Below are 19,631 nucleotides of genomic sequence, written 5' to 3'. Positions count from 1 at the left end.
ATTCGGCAGGGAACTGTTGCCGTGGCGCAACAACTGGCCGGATAAGTGAGCGGGCAAAAGCTCCGACGAGCTTTCGCTCTCTCTCTCTCCCATTCTCTCGACGTGCTTGGCTCGGAAAAGTGGCTGGAAAGGCTCGACTCCCACTACAAAAAGGGGGCGGCAGGTGTGGGTGTATCCTGAGCCGTCCACTTTCCAGGCTGCCAGTGCGTGTCGCCTGCCACTTCAGTCTAGGATAAACGCTTGCGACGAGCACAACAAGTGCGCGCATGCAAAGAGCCCCGGAGCCAGTGGTTTTAAGCCAGAGCCAGTGAGCCACTGCCTCAGCCCGAAAGGTCCACCCTGCTGTGTAGTGTAGTGTAACCGAAAGTGAAAGTGCATCCTGCTGCAGAGTGACTGTGAGAGTGAAAGGCTGGGCTGGACACCTGCCGGCGAGGTCCTTCGAGTCCTGCGAGTGCGCGCGATCCGATCCGCAGGATTAAATTCTCAATAGCTGCGCGCGTTCAATCAAACATGTAACTCCCTTTAACCCAAATCGAAATTGCGATCGATAATTGCTTAGGATTAGTGGTTTGGTGGTGGTGCCAAAGGTAGTAACCCCCCGATTCCCAGAACGAGCCACCGATAAATTATTGCTATTAATTTTTGTGAAGATAATCAGATCGCTCAAGTGCTACAGTTTAGATATTGCAATCGTACCGAGTGCCCATTTTTGATTTCAATCGAAGGCTAAACTAGGCTATTACACCATCTGCCACTGCAGCTGGAAGCAATCAATACGGAAATATGAATAGGTTTTGGATAATCGCTTTACTTTTAGGATTACAGCAAACAAAGCCAATAAGTAAGTACTTTTCCTATGGAATTTCATGTTTGTTTCCCCCATTTGTAGTGGCATTTCTGATTATTGCTTTCTGATGATTAGTTTTGGGTACATTAAAAATAGAACAAATTGACCAAGCTCGTCATTAGGGGTCTATGCAAATATGAGCTATTTCAGTTGTTAATGTCCGTTTTATCAACAAAAAAATAGAGTTATTTTTCTTCTGAACAAGAAGGGAATATTTAGGGTAATTTGAAACCTTCTAGTTATTTAGAAGCAGAATTGCTTTTGCATATAAAATATAGAAATTTGTTTTGCTGTTCTGATAAATTCTATTAAAACTAAAAATACTTTGAATAAGTAGAAAACCCATCTGCTGTGGTCGTAGGTCAGATAAGTCCCTCTCGTTAATAATCCCAATTTACCAGGAAAACTTTATTTTTAGCTTTTAAAAAATGCAGATCAATAATGGAGTTAAAGGCTGGTTTAAGTTGCCCGAATTCCTGGAATGGAACTTTTTATAAATGTTGCCATTGAACTCTTTTATGCATATGCAAAACTGATGAATGGAGGTTTTTGAATGGCTAATTGCAAATAGTGCGCAGGTATGTGGGCGGCTGGACGTCGATTGGTCCTTCTTGGCCCTTCGAAAAGGACGAAAGTCACGCACTGGACGCGTTCCCAGCACCTGGCACCTTTGGCTGCTGGCTTTTCCATAAGGCTCATGAATAATTCATTGGGCACGCTTCGATTATTTACTTTATAAATATACCACCACGGTCCGGTCTCGTTCTTTAAAGGGGATTTCGATGGCGCAGTATATGTTGGAGTGGGCAATGGGTGGCAGTTTACTTAAAAGCGCATGCTTTTAATTTAAATAAATTGTAAATTGCTGGCTTATTAGCAGCAGCGGTACTCACTTGCAACGTGCGATCCTTGTTGGCGCGTTCGATGAATTGCAAATGCCACTTGCTAATGGGTATTGCCCCTGGCAGTTTGATTTGATTAACCATCCAAAGTATGCCACAAAATTAAATTTCATTACAGCTTCATTTCGAGCGAAAGTTAATCAAAAAACCGATGAGTAGCTTGTAAAACTCGCGGAGCGGTTGAAGGCTCCTCGCCTGTATCTATTTCACGTTGTCGCTGGCAACGTAATTGCTGAAAAATTAATACGCCAAGGAGCCAGAGTCGGAGGCGGGATAAAAACGGAGCAGAAGCCCCAACCAAACGGTGATCATCCCAGCCGTCGTAAAGCACGTTTTTGCAATTTACCCCCGCCGGAGTGGGGCATCCTTGAGGCAGCGTCATATAAAATGCGCCGATGGCACAGTGAAATCAATTTCAAGTCATTAAACGAAATGAATCTTTATGGAGCGACTTGCTCCTCCGCCCGCTCAGATTAGCAGCTGGATGGAGTGTGTGGTTGTGGGCGGGCTCTTAACAATTTAAACACGTTGCCTGGTCGGGAAGGCGTAATCGAAACTGCCCTCCGACACTTGATGCGATTATTATTGATTTTCTGTGCTGAAATTGTTGAGATTGAATTATTTATGTGGGCGTTAGCGATAGCGGTTTGGTGGTTGGATTTAATGGAGGAGCGAAGTGGAGTTCATTAGGAAGCCCCTTCGCTTGATGGCCTAATTGAGTTGCCAACTGGCTGTCGAGCACTTATTTACTGAAGTAACAAAAGGCGCACGTGACGGGCATACTGGCGCACAAAGGATTAATCCTGCCGTTGCCCACACTGTGTTTGCCCAGCTCTTCAAGATGGATTTAATTTTGAAATTAAAGCAAAACATAAATCAATTTGCCTAGCTAAACAGAGGGCCCGCCCAGAGAGCCCGCTAACGACACTAACAACAATATTGTGCCAGGCCACTTGGGCGACAGGGCCACCACGACGACAAGAGAAGCAACAGCCGCAGGTCCTGGCTGGCCTTCGCGTCGTATACTTAATGTGGCCACATGTCCATACAGATGTAATAATTGCTACAGCCGCCAGCAACTGTGGTTGCTTCCACATGTGCACTCGCTTGCAGCCTCAATGGCAGGGTTCGTCCTGCCCCCAGGACAACTGAAGACGTAACTGTGTGGTGGTGGCAAGGGGGAGCAAAAGGACGATTCCGAGGACGACGACGAGGATGTGTTCAGTGTACACTGTACACACATCACGGCGACGACAGGCGACGACAGTCGGGGAGATGGACGCCCGTAGCCTGCAGCAGACTAACTGACTGCGTGGCTGTTGCCGGGATGCCAGGATGCCTGCTGCCTGCTGCCAGGATGCCAAAATGCCAGGATGCCTTCTGCCAGCCAGCCTGTCTGCCGTATGACATGTGAGGACTTTGACAAAGCTAGCTGCTCCTTCCGCCCCCGGGACTAGCAAGTACTGACTTGTGCAAAGACGCTTTTGGCATATCTAATGAAAGTTTCCCCGCCCCTCTGCCATTGCACTTTAATGGACTCTCACCGCACTCGCACTGAAATAAAGTCATACAAATTGGGAGCCAGGTTAGGTCAGGCCAGACCAGGCCAGGACAGGGAAGAAAAGTTGGCCCACGAATCGAAATAAATATTGTAAACGGTCTATAAATTGTTGCTCTGCCAGCGGGCAAAGTTTCGAAACGCCCGCTGTCGAAGTTAACTTGAGTGGCAGAAATCAGATTAAGCCAAATATTATACATGGCAGCCGTAATGTATGCCGCGCACAATTTGCAGGTGCGAGCAACAAGACAGCAACTCGGCCCACAGACTTGAGCAATTTTGCACAAATTTGGCGCAAAGACAATCAAAAAGTTATAAAACAAGCTTCGGCGAAACAAAAGCGTGGCCCGAGAGTTCCTCAAGAGTCGAATGGCCGCTGGCGGAATGTTGGATGTTGGCTGCTGGTTTCCTGTATAGGTGTCTCTGAGGCGTGTGTGTATCGGGCTGTAAAAAGTTTGGGCAACTTTCGCTGATTCCATTGTTTTTCTGCCGCTGTGCCCGCCTGGCATCCACCCAACCCATGGCAGCCTAACATTGCGCATACGCCGCGTGGTCTTATTATCAGCCGCATCAGCGGCGCCGTAAAGTAAATGCAGAGTGTGCAAAGTCTATAAACGAGCGTCAAACTTAAAAGCCCCAAGGTGGCGTCGCCACGCCAAGGACGACAAGGACTTAAGCATGTTTTTGGGCCGCCTCCAGAGGAGAAGGCGACAGAAAGACATACAAATAGAGAGGCAGAGATGTGTAGGCAGAAGGTCGTGGAATCCAGCCAGGTTTATCGGCGGGCTATATTCATCCTCGCTGGCCTATCAAAAAAAAGTTGCTCACACGACAAATTGACGCAAATGCCGAGACTCGGCACCAGCAGCCGAGAAACGAGGAAACGGAATTTTATATTTCAGCGTTTTCTATTATTTGTATTATTTATGGAGCTCCTGGCAATGTCGTTAAACGGGAGCCCCATTAAGAGGCCTCCAATAAATACACGCGTGTGTGTGGCTGACAGATGCCAGCTGCTCCAAAGGGGGGCCTAGAAAAAAAAAAAAACAGAAGGAGCACTGCGGATCACAGCAAGCAAATAAAAATGGAAAGCTTCCGCAAAACAATTATGCCTAAGTGTGGGATCTAAAATATTTATGAAGCCGCTTTTCCACTTCCACTCGCGGAAGCAATGCACAGTCGATTGTCAGCTATTTTTGGCTGTAAAATTGACTTTGCTCAAATAAACGTCAAGGCGGCTAAAGAGACTTGGAAAAACTATTAAGATGTCAGCAAATAATTATGCATGAAAGCAGTTGTATAAATCTGGCCGCCTCTTATTGCCAAATCCGCCACTAAAGCGAACTGAGCTGGAAATTGCGAAGCCAGCGAGGCGTTGCCTTTCGAGAATGGCCATAATGCGACACTCGAAGCCAAAAGCTCGGAGGAGCCTGTCTGCCTGGAAGGACGAAAGGCACTTTATCAAAAGGGATTTGCCAACTGCCCGGGGACTTGAAGATGGGGGCGAGTTGAACTCTGGAGATATAGAGCCTGCATTTGCCTTCCACTTGGTCCGGGGCTCTGACAGTTTTGTAATAACAATGACCGCAAAAAAGAGCGGAATCGATTTGCCATTTTTCACCAAATTTATGAGTTTATGAGCGACCAGCAGCATCGTTGCGTCCGCTATACTGTCAGCCACCACTTTTTTCCATTAAAGCAGAACCGATGACAAATATATTTTATTGGCTCACCACTTACCACTCCGCTCCATGAACTTGATCCTTAATGAGCCTTAATAGGAACGCTCACAGCAAGAAACAACTGCAGCATAAATCTCGACCAGGCAAACCCTAATCAGAGCGACGACCCGAAATGAACTCGAGGAAAATCCATAAATTGGATGGCCACACGCAACGCGAAAGAGCTGACAAAAATTCGCCATTAAAATCGACATGTAAATTGACCAAGTTTGCCCATTCAGAGACAAGAGTCATGACTCCAGCTCGAATCCCGAGCCCAGCGATGCGTTAATTATTCAGGCCCACATGCCAAGAGCCACAAACTGCTGGCCGCATTCATCATTATCCACAGTTTGATTTTTGCCACAAAGTTTTCAGGCCGCAAAACTTTTGACAAAGGTCGAGAGCAGTTTAAAGCAGGAGCAAAGTGAAACGCTGCCGGCAGTTCCTGCAAAATAAATGAAATGAATGATCCTGGCCGTTGCCTTTTTCCTGAGGTTTTAAGGGATTTGAGCGGAAGGCAGCCGGATACCAAAGACCAAAGTGATGGCGCATAAATTTCTGGACCCCGGGATCCGAAAGAGCTTAGCCCATAAGCGCACAGCCGTGTGGTCAAGCAAAACAAATGACAGCAAAACGCATAAATTGAACCTGTCCCAGGCCATTGAAATCACAGAAGTACAGCCAGCGTGTTCAATCCGTAGTCATTAGGCATTGGGGTCATATAGCTCGAGTCCCCCCAAACTTTTTTGGCTTCTGGAAAATCAGTGATTCCGCCGAGGCCACACGGAACAGCAGATTCGGGCTAGGCTCCTTGCTTACTGCTCAGCCATAACAATTTAATCACTGCCAAAAAAGCCAGCACAATTTGAAGTCAGCCTTGTATTTTATTGTATTGCTGCGACAGACAGGCGTTAGCAAGCCGCATGGTGCACATGAAAACGATTCGACGCCAGTAGGCAAAAATTAATTAAAAAACCCAGTGTCTCCGCTGTCTGACAGCCCTCTTCAACTAAATAAAAACATGTCTAGGCACTAAAAAGTTTATTATTGTAAGCCCGAGTGAAAAAGAACTCGCATTAAATGCCGAAAAAAAAGAATAGAGGGATAACGCGGCGGAAAGAGTGGAGCAGACTGAATGGAAAATTAAACAGAGCCGGAAATGTCACACATACTCGTACAGGCCGCACCCACGGAGACACTGCGAAAAATGGGGGTTCGGATGGGCGGGGAAACAAGAACAAACAAACAATAACGACGGCAAATGCCTGGAAAAAGGGCTAGCAAAGTTGGTGGCGGACTTTCTGGGTGGTGGGAGTGGCAAATGTGTGAGCAAGGGGCGGGAAAAATGGAAGTAAACTACACATTTTTATTATGCAAAGGGGGCGCAAATGAAAGGCAAATGTTTTGTTTTTCATCCCCACCCACTTCCACAGTGGGTGTAATTTTGTTTTAGTGCAGTTGTGTGTGTTTACATGTGAAAGTGTGTGTGTGGCGGGCGAAGGGGTCCTTAGATCCTTGGATCCTTGTACGAGTGGGACGACCCAAAGTAGGCAATAAAACACTAGCTAAAATCTAGGCACGCGCTCAAACGCATGACAAACAATACGGAAAAGCGAGAAAAATGTGAAAAAACGAGTAGGTCGAACTTCTCGTTTTTTATGAACACCAGAAATGAGACAAATAAAGTGTGATTACTGCAAATTGAGTGAGAGCGACCAAAAACGAAGTGATGAAGTGCAAAGAGTCGGTTAGTAATTTGTAGATTTCCACAGCCGGAAGTAAAGCGTAAATTAAAGCTGGCAAGCCTCTAAAGAGATTTTCAAATTATCTCCGCTTAAAACTAAACTGGCTCATGTATCTCTATCTGCTTCCAATATCTAAGGCTTCCAAACAAAGCAAATGCAGCCCGAGGCTAGTTAGTGGATTGCTTTCTCATCTCCCACACCAGCTACTTAATTAATTTCACCGAGTCTTCAATTACTGGCAATGTTTTCATTCCCATGATGTGGCTTCTGTGAGTGAGCAAGGATATTGTGCAACAGTAATAAGCCTCTGGATTTCTGAAATTTATAATTTATTACTAAATTAAATTCCATAGTGATTAACCCTGAAAAAATGCAATGCAAATATAGCACTATTTTAAGCAGGCTTAACATTTATTTATGAATATAAATTCAGATAGACAGCTTAGTGATGTTTGACTGTAATGAAATTGCTTGGCGCCACAGTATTTAATGCCTGCAGTTAATATGCGGCAGGTGACTCAGCGTTCTAGCTCCTAATGAGCGTCTATGTTGATGAAGCCACGGATGAATAAAGCATTCCAAGCGTTAAATTGAATTAATAATGTTAATGGTAGGTGCTTACGAATGTGCGCTCCTGTGCCTCCTTGACTTGTGACCACGGCTCACGTGTCGTATGCGTAATGAGTGGGCGACTTAGGCACCTTATTAATAGCCGCATTTGCGATATTTAAGCATGTGAAGCGATTTGAAGCCCACGCATTTTTCGCTCTAGCCCCAGTCGACTTGAAATTTTCCCGCAAAGCTGCCAGCAAAATCCCGAACAAACGTTAGCGACTAAGGATAAGCTGCTTATTATTCAACAAGCTGCATGGTTCGCCGCTCGCTAAAAATGGCAATCACGGCGCTGCTCAATAATTGTGTATTATATAAGAGAGCAAAGCACAAAGCCAAATACGCGTCAATTGGCAGCCACATGCGCACTCAAGTAAACACAATCCTTGGGGAATTACCAGCTGAATAATGGCTCAGGCAGGCAACAGTGGGATGCTCGGTAATAATGGCATAGGATAATGGAAAGTGCAGGCGGTGAGCTCGAAAAATTAAATATGAATAAATAACTTTGGAATGCGAGCAAATTAACAGCAGGACTCTTCAGCGACTGCAAATGATGTTAGGGCCAGCCGAATTATTTTGTCTGCGAGCACGGAAATATATGCAGCGTTGAATTGAGGATAGGCGTTTGGGGGATAGCTTGGCCCAGCAAAAAAAAAAGGACGAAATAAAGGACAGGAAAAAAAGGAACGAACACACACATAAGTGCACGCCTGAATGGCTGCCACTTGTGTCTTTGTAATTGCGACCCAAACACTAATGCCTCCTTGGGGCTGGCCGAAAATGAAAATGCGTAAATTATTGATTACAATCGCCAGAAATCATGCAGTCCAAACAAAGGCCCTTCTACATATAGATTTTATGATGCCCAGAGCCTGATTGTTACGCCTTTTGTGCGTACAGAAATTTGCTTTCGTCCTGCCTAAGCGTTTGGCCGAAATGCGCAGACGACCGACTTTCAGGCCGAAAACGGAAAACGGAAGACTCGCCTCCTTCATTCGCATAATGAAGGCACTTTGTGAGCCCGACTCGAGCGTTGATTTTTTAATGGTGCCCCGGGCCAGCAGGAGGAATTGGAATTCGCAGTCGTATTCGCATTCAGATTGGGATCGGGAGTGAAAGTGGTTGTGGTAGTGGTAAGCAAACAAAGCCCGGCTGGCATTGATTGTGCAAGGACTTTTGTGCGACGCGCATTGTTTCAACAAGTCCTGAAGTCCTGGCCAAGGTTGTTGACGAGGGTTTTGCTGTCGCCGCCGGCCGAGCTCCTTATTAGCAGCCCGCAAATATTCTGCGCCATATAGGTTCCATCTGACCCTCGACTAATGCGCATTTACAGCCGGGCCAGGACATTCCAGGCTATGCCAACGATATCACATGTTCGCCGAACGTACCCACCTCACCTCGTGTCCTGGCCACAGACATTAGCCAAACAAATAGACAGGCAGACAGCAGGTGCGGCCGAGTGTCAACAAAAAATTGGGCCCAACGCGTTCTGTTCCATTCTGTTTTGGCCAAACTGAAGCTAACAAAAAATGCGGAAAAACAGGAATGAGAACGGGCGAAAAAAAATGTCAAACTGTGGGTCAAGCATAAATGTCAATATCATCAGCAGGCTCGAAAAACGCTGCAGGGCCAATGGCGTCATCTCGTCATCCCATCTGCTCCTCGTTCCAGCTCCCAGATCCCATGCTCGTGTCATTGGGCTAATGCCTGTGTAGATTAGAGATTAGCCAACTTCAAAAGGCCCGGCCGGTAGTCGAAGGATATTCGTTGCTCGAAATTACGAATACCAAACATAATTGTGACGCAGGCTCAAAGTGATGGCGGTCAGGACCGCTTGGTTTGGACAGCACGTGGCCTCAGCACCCATTAATTGTCCAGGTGGGCGTGGGCGTGGGCACCGCCTCCACACTTTTCCACGTCCACCTGCGGTTTCCAAACATTTGTTGCGGCTACAAACAACAACAACAACAATAAAAACACTTATGGGGTGGCGGAAATGTTTTCAATTTTCTGAAAATCGTACAACAGCTGCGCATGTCACTTCTCCCCACGTCGTGACACCAGAAAATAAATAAATAAATAATTCTCCTCATTTAATTGTTTTCGGTGACTAGAAATAGTGCCGGGCTCGAAATTGAATCGGACTTGCTTATAAACAAATCGGGATATTCCGCCAAAATGTGTGGCCAGCAAAATGTCAAATGCAGTCTGAAATTCCACTTGCCATGACTGCAACTGTCATGAATGATTGAAATGTGTTTGCCAAACCGATTGTGGAATGTTTTTGTGGAATATGAATAAATGTAGCAACCGGAAATGAGCAAAACAAGTGCCTTTTTGTGCCATCCCCTCGCTTAAAATTGCATTTCCATTTTAAAATGAGAAATACGCATTAGCCAAATGCAAAATGATTGAAACTCAAATTGTCGGCCCTTTTAATTTGGCTTAGCCTCGTTTTTGCTGTTTGGCATGGTTGCGGTATTCCCTGTTGTTGGTTTCGTTTCTCATGGCCCACACATTAATAATAAATAATTCCCCTTAAAAGTAATTTAAGCATTTTTATGTGTTTACCAACGCCGCCGTCGCTGTCGCAGTCGCCGCCTCGGTCCGGTCGTCGGCGTTTGCTTTTCATTTCTTTAATGGTCTGCATCTTTACGAGGCAGGTCCAGGTCGCGCTTACTGGAGCAGCAACTGTTGGCCATCCTCACACACTTATTGGGCTCAAAGCCCACCCACACCAAGACAGGGAACAGTGGGCTAGGCTAATATGATAAATTTTTGGGCAGACTTTAGTAAGCCCATTTAGCATATCTCCAAAGAAACCTTTAGGTCGCACTAAAGCTTTAGGCTTCCAATCCACTATGATTTTATAATATTTTATTCTTAAATGTTGCAAAAAGGGTCACAAAATATGAAAGACGTATTTAAGAGGTAGATACTCGGAATATTAATTAGCTTAGATTACTTTGAATTTAATATACATGGAATTTAGTTGCATGTGGCGGTGCTTGTGGCCCACAGTGCGATGCTCGTGGCGCATGTCTAACACTCGTTATGAGATTCATGGCCTACATGTGTTCGCTCCACGGCCTTGTAAATGGGCGCGGGGCGTGCTGTACAGTGTGGCGTGGTGTGCTATGGCCTGGTATGTACTTTACGTGCTGGGCAACCCTGTGGGCGTGCCTGGGCAGGACCTTAGACGTCGTTGTAGTGGTGGCTGTAGTTGCGCCTGTAGTTGTGCAGCCGCCAGCAGCAGCAGCAGCATGAGGTGTCCTTGAAGCCGTTTTCTTATACATATAAACGGATTCTGGCGTTTTTTTATTACAGTCTTCTTGCTAGCTGGGCTCTTTCGTTCTCGTAGTCGCTGCCATGGCCAACCAGATAAAATTTTCAACCAGGAAGTTGGCTTCCTGTGGCGCTCTGGTCGTGATTCTGCTTCTGGTTCTGGTTCTGTCTCTGGCCCTGGCCGGTCCGCAATTTCGTTCATATTTTGTTTTGGCCATTACATTGGCTACTTTTGTCGGTCATGCTGTATAAAGGGGCTTGTATAAGCCAGTCCAGCCCAGTGTTTGTGTATGTGGGCTGTGGACGACAACATCGCGTTGGCTATTTTCTTTTTCATTTTCATTTTATTTTTCCTTTGATTTTGATTCCATTCATGGCGGCATTCGGCTGTGATTTAATTTCAGAAATGTGACTAAAATGTGGGAGTGAAAATTAAGGAATAAAATAAAAGATGTCCTGTGTGGAGGGCAATTCAATTTGATATCACCCGCTTAAAGCCATTAAAGTTTGACTAGCAAAAAATGGAGTGTGCTCAGCTGGGATCGCCTTTGATGGCTGTTTCCTTGTGACCAAGGCCAAGGCAATTTGTCTCCCGGGAGAGTTGGGCCATCTCAAAAGTCTCTTCTTTCCACGGTGGATAAGTTCCTACATGCATGTTGCCTCTGGTCGGAAGGGATATGGAATTACAAGCCCAGAAACAGCTCAAGGACCCCAGAATAGGCCACAATCGACCATTTTTCTTGCTCCCTGCAATGTTGCGTGCCCTCCCAAGTTATTTGAATTTCACGCGCGCATACACTGGCAGGGATAAACTGGATTTATATCCGCTAATGCCTGTGATTTTTTCTATAAAATTACTTTATGCCTCGAACATGCCGGCGGACCTTGTCTGCCTTGTATTTCGGCCTTTTGTTTTTTCGCTCCCAAATGAAAGGACGAAGGACTCAGGGACGCCAGGACACCAGGACCCATGCCCACGCAAAGGCCCAGGCCGAATAAAGCCAGTGCTTACAGTTTCTGAACGAACGCCTCGGTAGCATAACGACTTATGGCCTTATCCTTTTCGTAGTCCTCGTCCTAGAGTGGGTAAATGCTGGGTGTTTGCCGTTTTATTGTTTGGCTTATGTTGCTGATAGTGTTCCATGGTTCCGTTGCCATGGTGTGAGAACGTGAATGTGTGTGTTTGTGTTTTTGGGCTAGGAAAATGTTTGCTTTGTGCGGTCAACTTTAAAAACATTGTGGACGTTTACTGCCAGTCACGACTGGTGCGCAGGCTGTCTACGTTTGTGTTACCAATCAAGCATGCATTTAAATTGGTTGGCCACGTGGCCACAAATCAATTAGAAAATGGCAAGTCCACTGCGATAAGTCGTGGAGCATTGAAAATTATTGACAGTCACGCCCTGACTTCAAATCCTCATCAGACCGGAGCAGACAAACGGCCGTAATGAGGACAGGAAATCAGTTTGTAAAAGTGTGGGTTGGGGGGCAGGATGCCGATGCCGCTTTGGCAGCTGCCCGTGTCTAATGAACTCCATGGAATGTGAATGCCCCGAGCATTGTCTGCCACTCAGCCATAATGACTCGCAGCCATAAGGACACCGGGGAGACTTCGGGAGGCCAACTGACAGTTAGACGGGCCAAGACAGCTGACCCCCAGTCGATATTATTGGATATCTTTGGAGCAGGAGCTACACTTGGATTAAAAGCATATTCTTTGTAAGAATTAGAATGTTTTTAAACATTTCACGACTGTCTTGCAACCACATTTCAAAGTATTTGTAAGACAACAATTCAATTGTTTCATTTATTTTAAATTTAATTTATTCGGATATTTCTATAATTTATTTATTTGATTTTACAATTATTGGATTTCTACGATATTGTTTTCTATTATTTTTGGCTATTTAATCCTATCAACAGCAGCAAGACGAAGCACTCTGTAAAATGAATTTACGACCATTACCCCATCGTTTTAAGAATATTTTTATTTCTGGGCACATACTCTGCTTAATGACCTCAGATCAAATATTTATATGGCAAGCAAGGGAAAAACGTGCCCCATATTAATGGTCATTGTTTTCCGTTTTATTGTTTGACTTTATTTTAATTAGCAGAAAAAGTTGACCACCGACAAAGGGAACTCTTTAATTATTGCGGCGTGTCCGTACGAACCATGGCCAATCAATCATCTGTCCAGTTGAAGCTCTTAAATTATCCAATGGCAAACAATTATTGACTTTAATAGTTGGCCCATTAATCATGGCCTTGGCAACACTATCTGAATCGAATGAGTGCATACTTCTCAAACTCAATGGTCGGTAGTTAGTGGTCAGTGGTCCTGTGGTCAGCAACTCAAGCTAAATGTTTCGGGATGGAGGTAAACATTTATTATGCCATCGGCTTGTGGTTTGCCGTGTGTATTTTTGAACACCTGGTACAAGTTTTTCCAATGAAGCGTAGGCGTGCCAACACCGAAATATCGAAATGAATATGGAAATCAATAAAGTGGCAAGCCATGAATCTCTTCACAGCACTTGAATATTATCTACTGCCGAATTCAGTTTGCGGCGATAAATACCAATTTCCTGCGTAGCCTAATCCAGTTGTTAAAGTCAAAATGGAGGCATCGGCAAAACCCACGCCCCCTCCTGCAACAGCTGCCCACTTTGGCTTGTCTTGCCGCATAGGGCGTTGATTAATGCTGATTGATTGATTATTTGCGTTTTTCTGACATGATGCACGCTTTATTGTCGCTCAGCTCGTGGAAAATCATCAATTTCCGCTTGTAAAAAAGCACAACGCGAACAAAGAAGCGCTGTTCGTTCGTTCGTTCGTTTTTTCCAACCAACCATCCATCCAGTGAGTGGTGGAAATGTTAAGCCTCCTGCCAACTCGTCTCGCAGCTTGTTGCACAACCCAAAGGATCTGTAGCGCCCCTTCGTTTTTTTTCTCATTTTTTGCCCATGTTAGTAATGAATTTTTTCGGCCAGACAGCCAACGAAGCATAATTGCGGTTGCTGAGCATCTTGTCAGCGGTCGTGCAGTTCAAATTCGTTATTCTTACAGATATTGGCCAACTGCCAGCACTGAAAAATGACGAGAAGTATTGCGACATAACTGTCAAAAAAAAGCCGAAATGATTGTGAAGCCAGCCGCTCCTGGAAAGCCATCGGTGTCTGATGACTGACAGTGGCTCTTTTTGGGCCTCTGGCCATAGACATTGGCACCATCTTCTCCTGTTGCGGCTGCGGTTTGGCTTTCGGTTTGGGCCAGAATGTCGAGCGATGCTACTGGTCTTGGTCTTGGTCCTGGCCAGCCGGCCGGGCCATGATTGAATTTTCGCAAATTTCGGCTCGTTAGCGTGCGGCACGAACACGTACGTCATGCTGGGGGCTACGATACCAGGCCGCTGAAGGTTGGCCATGTTTATGCCATGTCCTGCAACAAGTTGCCAACTGTTTCGGGCCTCCATTCGCCGATCCATTCATTCGCTACATATATACATACGTATTCACTTGACACGCTTCATTTCATTGGGTTTTGTTCTCCTCGTTTTGCGTTATCCGATTATTTCCATATTTTTCGCGCTGTCAGACACGTTTTTTACTTACTCAGTCGTTGACATTTTGCGTGACTGACGATGGACGCGTGGTGTGAATAAATGAAAATGGAAGCGGAATTGGCGCCACAGGATACGGCCTTCGAATGGGGGCAATGTGTTTGCCCTGGGCCACTTTGTATCTTAATTATGATTGCGAACGGCGGCAGCGCTGGCACATTCAAAAGTATTGATTTTTGAACAAGTAATATCCAAAGCCAATTGGGAAAATTGGTGCAAACAAAAAATGGTCTAATTTTCAATGGCATTTTGCAGATTGTCTGCCTCATTAATGGCGCATGCAAAGTTTTTCTCATCATTTTATGTACCCAACAAATCACCGAAAAAGTGACTTCATTTAACGTGCTTGTTATTTGCCCAGAACACACATACTAAATGTCATCAACTGCCTGGCAGAACAGACGGTGACATTACGTATACGCAGCGGTGGTCAGCCATGTGTGTAAACTGTGGAAAATATATATTTTCAATTTTTTTTTAAAGCTCAATTCAGTGCCTTGGGACCTTGGTCGTACGTGCTGGCTGGGAAAATGTCGTTTAAACGGCACCCAAATACCCCATCCTGTCCAGCCATTTCCTTCGTGTGAAAAATGGAGCTTGGGTGACATCAGAAGGGGCTGCAAATATTTGACACCCCAGATGCAGGACCGACGCACTCACTCCGGTCACCGGCATGCAGGCGCAAAAATTTCTCATGTGCACTTTGGCAAACAAATTAAGATTTATTGAGCCAGGTCGAAGGACGAAGACCCGTAATCTGCCAGTTCACTGGAGTATCATTCGTTCGAGGTCCGGCCGCAATATCGATATTCCGTAGAAAGGAACGTTTTAAATGGCCTGCATATACCGAATACTTTCCATTTGGCCAAGCCTTTTAATAGTTTTTTAATTAAACCACAATTGGGCGAACTTTCCGTTGCAATGGCCCCTTTGTTGCAAGCACTTACTCGTATACTCACATGTTTGTACCTCTTTGCCGTTTCAGATGGACAATCGGATGTGCTTGTGAATCTAGTGGTGCCGCGATATGTGGAGCGCGGATCGAGTGCCACCTTCAAGTGCACGCACAATGTCCGGCCGGAAATACTGTTCAAGGTAAGTGACTGCGGATTGGATTAAGTTCCATGTCATGCATACGCACATAAATTATGGAAAGTGCATTAAAAACTTTAAATTGAAAAATAAAAATTGCCGTCCATGGCGGCCGGGCGCAAAGAAACTTTGTTCGCCTTGTGCTATTTTGTGGGCGAAAAGTTTCCGGCACTGTGACAAACACAACCACCACGACGACGAGCCGTATCCTTCGGGCAGGAGCAGAACTTTCGTGCCGCAACTTTGTGGCAGTCAAAGGAATCCCGCATCGCGGACCCACTCGGCCCACAAAAAAAGTTGCACTCAAAGTGCCATTCCGCTCCATCGAATCCGTATCCGTAGTGGCGGGGCCGTAAACCTTTTACCGCTTCCGCTTCTCAATATCGACTCAGACTGGCGGCAATTAATTTCACTTCAGTTTACTTAATTCCATCACGAAATATCAACAGACACGCACTTGCGTACGCCAAAATCATTGCCAAGCCTTCGAGCCATTGGGCTTATGGCCAACTGCCATGGAGGAGTAAACTTGACCGAGTGCACGAGTTTTCTGCTATATACTTTCAATTTAGTTGTGAACTCTTGCTGTGGCCACTTTGGTGGCACTTTTCATACCGATGGCGATTGAAGGTCGGTCAACCTGACGTTTTGCTCGCTCTAAGTACCATAAAAAAGCGTACAAATTTTATGGCTCACGATGGAAGAGCTCACCTGGCCAACATTAGCTGCATATTGATTACTTTTTCCTGGAACCAAGATGGATTTAGAACACAACCAAGCTGATGTTGAGAGTTAGGAGGCACGTGACATTGTTGGGCCAAACCGAACCCCCACTTGAATAACACGGAATTCCATGTCGTGTTTCCGGATCGTGACCCGGGGCAACTTTAAGCCGCCATTGTGGTGTCATTTGCATGGAAATTCGTCGGGGATATATTCCATTGCCCGGGTCGGCGTCCGCCAAAAGTGTCAACTAACAAATTTAATGCGCCGCTGAGCCGCGCCAATTTGAAGTTGGCTGCGGGGCGGGAAACATGCACAATTAGCTGACCGACCAAATAGCCAAATACCCGCCAAACAGCCAAAGCAGCCAAACATACCACTCAAATGTAGACATTTATTTATTTGGCCAGTCGGTCGAGTTGTGGGCGGACCAGAGCAATAGCTAATTAGTATAATTAACTATATAAGCGAGTGCGCTCGGCTGGCCGCCATTCGAATTGTTGCACGAAGCGTGGCAAATTGTGTGGAAGTGGCACTAAAAAGGCAATTAAAACGCAAATGCTAACTGTAAGGGGATCCTTTACACATGTAGGACATAATTTTTTTTGCCAAAAAGAAATTATACCTACCGGTTGTATATATTCAAATTAAATAAACTAATTACGGAGTGAGTCCGATGCCTGGCAATTGGGCCCGAAAATCGGACGTCCCAGCGCTCATTAATGAGCTTTTGATTTACCACTTTTCAGACTTTCTGTATTATTTGTGTCAACTGAAAGGATGGGGAAATTCGTCCCATATGCGTGTCCTAATAAGCCCAAACATAAACAAAGGCCGAAAGTCAAAAGAAATGAAGTCGAGCGCAGGCAGGCACGCCAAAGTAAACATATGGCGCTCTGACTAAGCGAACAAACACATCAGCGGAAATGGTAAATATCGGGAGGTCCTTTGTTTTTCATTAGCCCGAGATCCATTGGCGATATTGCGGCGATAGGGAGTTGCATGTCAAGTCGAGGGAAAATGTTTGAAACGACCACAAGTGGTTGATAAAACTCGATGCGTGTCTGGCGGTCCTAGAGTGCGCTAATGGCCGGTCTTTCGAGATCCCGAGTACCCAGTATGTTTGCTGCCCTGCTAGTGTTTGCCCTCTCATTACGACCCCGTGTGGCTGAGTGGTTGGTTGTGCGGCCTCTATTGATTGACCCGCACAGCGCTAAACACACAAAGCCATACACACACACGTCGACGCTGGTGGCTTGAGTAATGGCAACATTTGCGGCATATGCCTCGCCTGCCGCGGACACATTCAATAAGCACATTAATATTATTAAGTTGCGTGCAATCAATGCAATTTGTCCCACGCGTGTCAATCGGACCATCACCAGACGTCTGGAGTCACCTGGACTGGTGTAGGTTAACATGGTGCAGTGACCAAGTTTCCTATTTAATATGCTTTTATACTATATTAATTATATTATCTTACTTTATATGCAAATGCCTCGTTTTTAAAGAGCCATTGGACCTCGCCAGTTATTAGGGACAAAGAACTGTTGTCACAAGAAAAATAAATTACTTTTCAACTTTAATCCGATGCTGGAATTCCCCGCTGAAATGTGATTAAAGTAAGCACATAAATGCGGGCGTTAAAAAATATGCATAATAAATAAATGCTGGGCGTAATTAAAAATGGTCGACAAGAGCCGCATATCCGGCCAGAAAAGCGTTGTCAGCGCGGCTAGTTTTAAGTTGGATGTGGAAAACTTGCGCATGAAAATTAATTTCCATTTTCATTATTCATATTTGTCGTTGTCGTAAGCCCCACGTACCACGCCCACCCCCCCATGTCCCCACGCCCCACGAAAAACAGGAAACAACTTTTTGTGTCCCAGTGCAAGTTTCGCTTGTAGATTTTGTTTTTAATTGCATGGGGTGGCATGCGCCAACACCCCACTTATTCTGTGGAATGGCAGTGCCATTGCCATTCCGATAAAAACGTTTTATTATTTAAAGTTTACAGTTTAACGCGCTAACAACAACTCGCCGTCGAAATTATTCAGTTAGCGCAACTTGTTGCCAAGTTGAAATCCTCTGCAGTTGGCAGGGAATTGAGGCGTTTTTTGGTCGGATTGCGCAACATGCGAAATTGCGCAACACCATTTAAGCCATATTATAATGTCCCACTACAGCATTAAGTGATCCTTGGGCCGAGGACAGCCATCAAAGCCGACGCATTCAATCACTGTCAAAAGCAGCGATTCGGCGAACGAATCGAATGAATCGAGTGAATCGCAAAGCGAATCTGATTGGGGGACGGCCGGGCAATCATAGCATGCTTTCTTTTAATATTGGTAAATGTTCTTTGTTTTGCAGGTTACATGGCTGAAGGTTGACAAGGGCAAGTTCTTTGAATTTATTAACGGACGAAATCCGCCGTTCCGTAACTCAACCATCGAGGGAGCCGAAATCGACGTAAGTACCAACTGGTGCGAGTGTTTCGGCCAACTATTTATTCAATCATCATTACCGCTGTCACTCCGCGACTTTGGTAATCATTCTACGATTTGACATGTTAGAATAAGTCAGTAAATTGCAGCTAATTGGAAGTCACTTGCCGCACATGCGAGATGTCCTTCTGATCAATTGATTTGCTAATGAGCTTTTTGTGTCCCTGCACTTTTCTAATTTGTCCTTTTCACGCCCCCTTCAATTAACAGTGGGACAATTCCAACGAGCAGCAGGTGACACTGAAGGATGTCCAGTTCGATCTATCCGGCCAGTTCTACTGCGAGGTATCCACGGACACCCCCATTTTCACCAAGGCCAGCGCCGATGAGCTGATGAGCGTGTTCTGTGCGTAACAATTTGCTTTATCCCACCACCGGCGGCGAACAGCTCCTCTAATTATGGTATACCATTCCCCACACTTGTACTTGCAGTGCCCCAGACGGGTCCGCCCACCATTAAGTTTCGCAAGCGAACGCCCTTCGCGGTGGGCGAGAAACTTTTCGCCCTGTGCAACACCACCCGCGGCCGGCCTGCGCCGCACATCACGTGGCTAATCAATGGGAAAAAGGTGCGTATGCGTGATATTTGAAGCAGCCAATTCAATTGTTTGGCGTAATCTGAGTCCAATTGCAATGGGTTATTTACGGCGAGGCAGCTATGTGCGAAAAGCGCCGCCGGGCAGGAGGTTAATCAGTGGCAAACGACTGCCAGGGGATGTGGATTTGGATGTGGATGTGGATGTGGCAGTGGCATGCAGTGCATTAAGATTAACATCAGTTTAAGCCATTTTATAATTACGGCCTACATGGGCGGCCTGGACAGCACATGCCCGCTGGCCAGCTGCTGTTGGCGGCGAGAGGAAATGAAATTTATATAAATTCATTATGGCTGCCCGGGCAACTCTAAAATGAAATTTATTCATAAACGCGCGCCGCTGGCTATGGAAATGGCAGCAACTGCAGCACTGTGTGGCCAGCAGATGAGCAGATGTGGGACTGGCCCTTCGGGGCCTG

General features: G+C 45.7%; 1 protein-coding gene across 2 annotated transcripts in view; it reads left to right on the top strand.

Moving 5' to 3' along the window:
• The first annotated feature begins 245 nt into the window (after positions 1-245).
• Positions 246-19,631, top strand: part of LOC117144915 — a 36,695-nt gene continuing 17,309 nt past the window's right edge. For both annotated transcript variants that reach the window (XM_033310361.1, XM_033310360.1), the window contains exons 1-5: positions 246-841; positions 15,284-15,393; positions 18,484-18,582; positions 18,828-18,963; positions 19,050-19,186. In XM_033310361.1, coding sequence (XP_033166252.1) covers positions 784-841; positions 15,284-15,393; positions 18,484-18,582; positions 18,828-18,963; positions 19,050-19,186 — 540 coding nt within the window. In that variant the 5' untranslated portion in view covers positions 246-783. The remainder of the gene's footprint in view (positions 842-15,283; positions 15,394-18,483; positions 18,583-18,827; positions 18,964-19,049; positions 19,187-19,631) is intronic.

This window comes from Drosophila mauritiana, chromosome 3R, assembly GCF_004382145.1.
Source record: "Drosophila mauritiana strain mau12 chromosome 3R, ASM438214v1, whole genome shotgun sequence".
Lineage (NCBI taxonomy): Eukaryota > Metazoa > Arthropoda > Insecta > Diptera > Drosophilidae > Drosophila > Drosophila mauritiana.
The sequence above is the reverse complement of the archived record's forward strand: the minus strand, read 5'-3'. Positions and strand labels throughout refer to the sequence as shown.